Raw genomic sequence first — 2,944 nt, 5'->3', positions numbered from 1 at the left:
GGGACTGGGGCCGTCGTCGTGGCCGGAAACCGCAGTCCGCGCCGGGTCTGACCGGCCTATACCGCCGGGCGGCAAAGGGGCTGCAACGGGCGATCCCGGCGCCAGCCCCGCGCCCCGCGGCTGGCTCGGTCCCGCCGGCCCCGCTCGGGAGTGAGGAGCGCTCCGGAAGGCCGGCGGGAGGGGAGGCCCGGAGCGGGCGAAATAAATAAATAAAGGCGCCCGTGACCCTGGAGGGGACCAGGGGTTCGAATCCCCTTCACCCCGCCCCTCCCCCGGGCCACCTTCCCGAAGGGGTCGAGCACGTGCACTGGCTTTTCGGGACTCCGGGAAGAAGCAGATGGTGCCGGGGTGTGGGGAGGCGGGGGTCTGGCGGAAAAGCCCGCTGGGCCGGCTTGGGGGCCCACAGCTCTGGTCTCGGTTCTTCCCCCAGGCCAACCTTCTGAGGGGTATGCTAACGGGGTGAGGGTCCTGAAAGGAGCCTGTACTCCTCACTTTCCCGCTTTGAACCGAGAGCCCAGGACTCGCTGGAGGAGGGTGGGAGGGAGGAGTATTGCATGGGAACCGTAAACAAATTATCCGGAGGCTGGCATGCAAATACCTCTGACATCTCTTATTTGATCCCCGAGGGGCCTCCCACTGGGGAGGGGAAATAGGTGAATTCCTCAGATCACACCTCACCCACCCCCTACCCTTTAGATCCCATCCTGAGCAGAGGACCCCTCAGGGGTATGCATTTCTACACTGCTCCTCTGGGCGGCTGCCCACAGGGTCCCTCAGCAAACAAATCTCCCTCTTCCCACACCACTAGCTGCGAAGAGTGTCCACGCTTGCTGGAGGACGTTTACCTCCTTACCCTGAACTGGCCAGGCAGACCCAAGACTGCTGGTTTACAGGGTAATATACTCAAATTAGGCAAGAGGACGTACAAACCGAGAGGGACAATGGAATAGGTAGCAAAAGGAAGCCTTGAATTGTTTCCCCATCCCACCCTCTGGACAGGTTCGACTGTCATGCAGTGCAGGAGTGTGACAAAGACTGTCAAAGACGTCCCAGGCATTCAAAGCAACAAATATTTATTGAGCACCTGCTGCATGCTGGGCTTTGGAGGCAGGACTGACTCCCTAGGGAACCAAGGTCTTACTACTTGGTAAATCACGAGTCAAAGACAGACAGTCTGGATTAGCTAGGTTAAGCATTGTCCCTCATTGGACGTCATGTCCCCATTTGCCTGCGGGTGGGGGTGGCGGAGGGAGGAGAGTCAGTTCCTCTCCCCTCACAGGCCAGAGGTAATTAGAAACGTTCTTGGAAAAAAAATTTAAAAGATGGGACTTCCCTGGCGGTCCAGTGGTTTAAGACTCTGCACTTCCAATGCAGGGGGTGCAGATTCGATCCCTGGTCCGAAACTAAGATCCCACATGCTGTGCGGCCAAAAAAAAAAGAAAAGTTCTTGGGAAGAATGCAGGGGCAGGGAGGGAGGGATAATGATGGGTTTTCTGCTAAATGCAGAGCATCCTTCCAATCATCTCTGCTGGGAGTCGGGGGAGTGGGGAGGCATGTCCTGGCCGGACCCCTCTCATGCTCAGTCCCCCACCATGTCTTCTGCCCACTAGGCAGGCTGTAGTCAGTGATGGGGCCAGGACTGTCTTACTCCAAAAGAAAGCGTTTCAGTGGATACAGCTGCTACCAGGATTCATGGCCTCATTTTTGGGAGGCCAGCCTGTCCCTCCTCTCCAGGCGGGCCACTCTGGAGGCCTCCCCAGCATCCGGCGAGTGTCTCTGGCTGAGGACAAACAACAGACAGCCCAGCAAAGCCTCTCGCATATCCTGAGAGCCCAGGCGGTGGGCCAGCCGGCGCAGCAGGGGCAGGAAGTGCCGGCGGGCAAGGCGGGCAGCAGGCAGCAGCAGGCGGGCCAGCAGCGTCCGCAGCAGCAGCGGGAGCAGCAGAGTGGGCATGGCCAGTGACTTCCAAGGCGATCTAGACTCTAGGCTTGCCTTTCCTGCTCCCTCCTCACCTGGCAAAGACATGAGGTGGGCAGGATTTAATCCCCGCTTCAGTTTATACCCTCCCGCCCCCAGATCTCAATTCACAGGTCATTTTTGCTTTCCAGATGCCCTTTCTTTGGGAAGGGTGGCTGGGTCAGGAGGACACTCACCATAGCACAGATGGAGACAAACAGCCAAGGTAAGAGTAAATTCGGGGCTACAGCTCTCCATTCCCAGCCCCCTCCAGGGGCTCTTACTGTCCCTTAAACCCTCCCTTCCTCTAGTCACCTCCTGTGTACTCTCACTCACCTGACATTCCCTAACCCCTCTCCCTCAATCCAACAGGAGTTCTTCCCTGGGCAATTCTAAGTTTTCTTTTCAGGGACCTTGATCCACCCAAACCAGACACTTCCTACCCTCCCAGTGCCCCACCGCCCACCAATGGGCAGCAGCCCAGCTCTCACCAGTAGGGACTGCCGCTTAGCATCAGTGTCCAGCTGAATTTGCCTGCAGGGGCTACAGTCTCACTGGACACTACCCAGGGCGGCCCCACCCAGCTCGGCCCCACCCAGCTCAGCCCCACCCAGGATAGCTTGCCTGGGTTGGGGGAGCAAGGAAGAGACAGCTGTGTTCTGGCACCTGGTATGTGGAGGGATGGGGGCAGCTGGGCTGGAAGAAGTGATGCAGGAATTCCTCCTGCTGGGTGCAGACCTCAGAGTCTGCACTGCACTTTCTAATGGTGTGATCTGAGGCACGTTGATTCTTCTGGGTTCCAGTCCCCTCGTCTGTTACCTCAGTAATTGGGAGGAGTGACTGGAATGGGACAATGTATGAGACCCACTGACCCAAACCTCAGAAGCAGTAAGGTTGCAACCCACACACCGGGTATGCTCAGAGTGGCCGAGATGGAGAATGGACCGGGGCAGGCATTGTGGGCCCTCCTCTCCTGGAATAGAGGCGT

The 2,944-nt window shown here is 58.2% G+C and overlaps 1 protein-coding gene across 1 annotated transcript; it reads right to left on the bottom strand.

Moving 5' to 3' along the window:
• Nucleotides 1–1,698: 1,698 nt before the first annotated feature.
• On the bottom strand, nt 1,699–1,953 carry MYMX (myomixer, myoblast fusion factor). Its single transcript, XM_032647669.1, has one exon. The coding sequence runs from the start codon at nt 1,951–1,953 to the stop codon at nt 1,699–1,701; it is 255 nt and encodes an 84-aa protein (XP_032503560.1).
• Nucleotides 1,954–2,944: the final 991 nt, after the last annotated feature.

The sequence above is a fragment of the Phocoena sinus genome, chromosome 11 (genome assembly GCF_008692025.1).
Source record: "Phocoena sinus isolate mPhoSin1 chromosome 11, mPhoSin1.pri, whole genome shotgun sequence".
NCBI lineage: Eukaryota > Metazoa > Chordata > Mammalia > Artiodactyla > Phocoenidae > Phocoena > Phocoena sinus.
The sequence above is the reverse complement of the archived record's forward strand: the minus strand, read 5'-3'. Positions and strand labels throughout refer to the sequence as shown.

What these genes read in the sequence shown, in the direction of transcription:
- MYMX (XM_032647669.1), bottom strand. Translation starts at nt 1,953, where the DNA reads ATGCCCACTCTGCTGCTCCCGCTGCTGCTGCGGACGCTGCTGGCCCGC.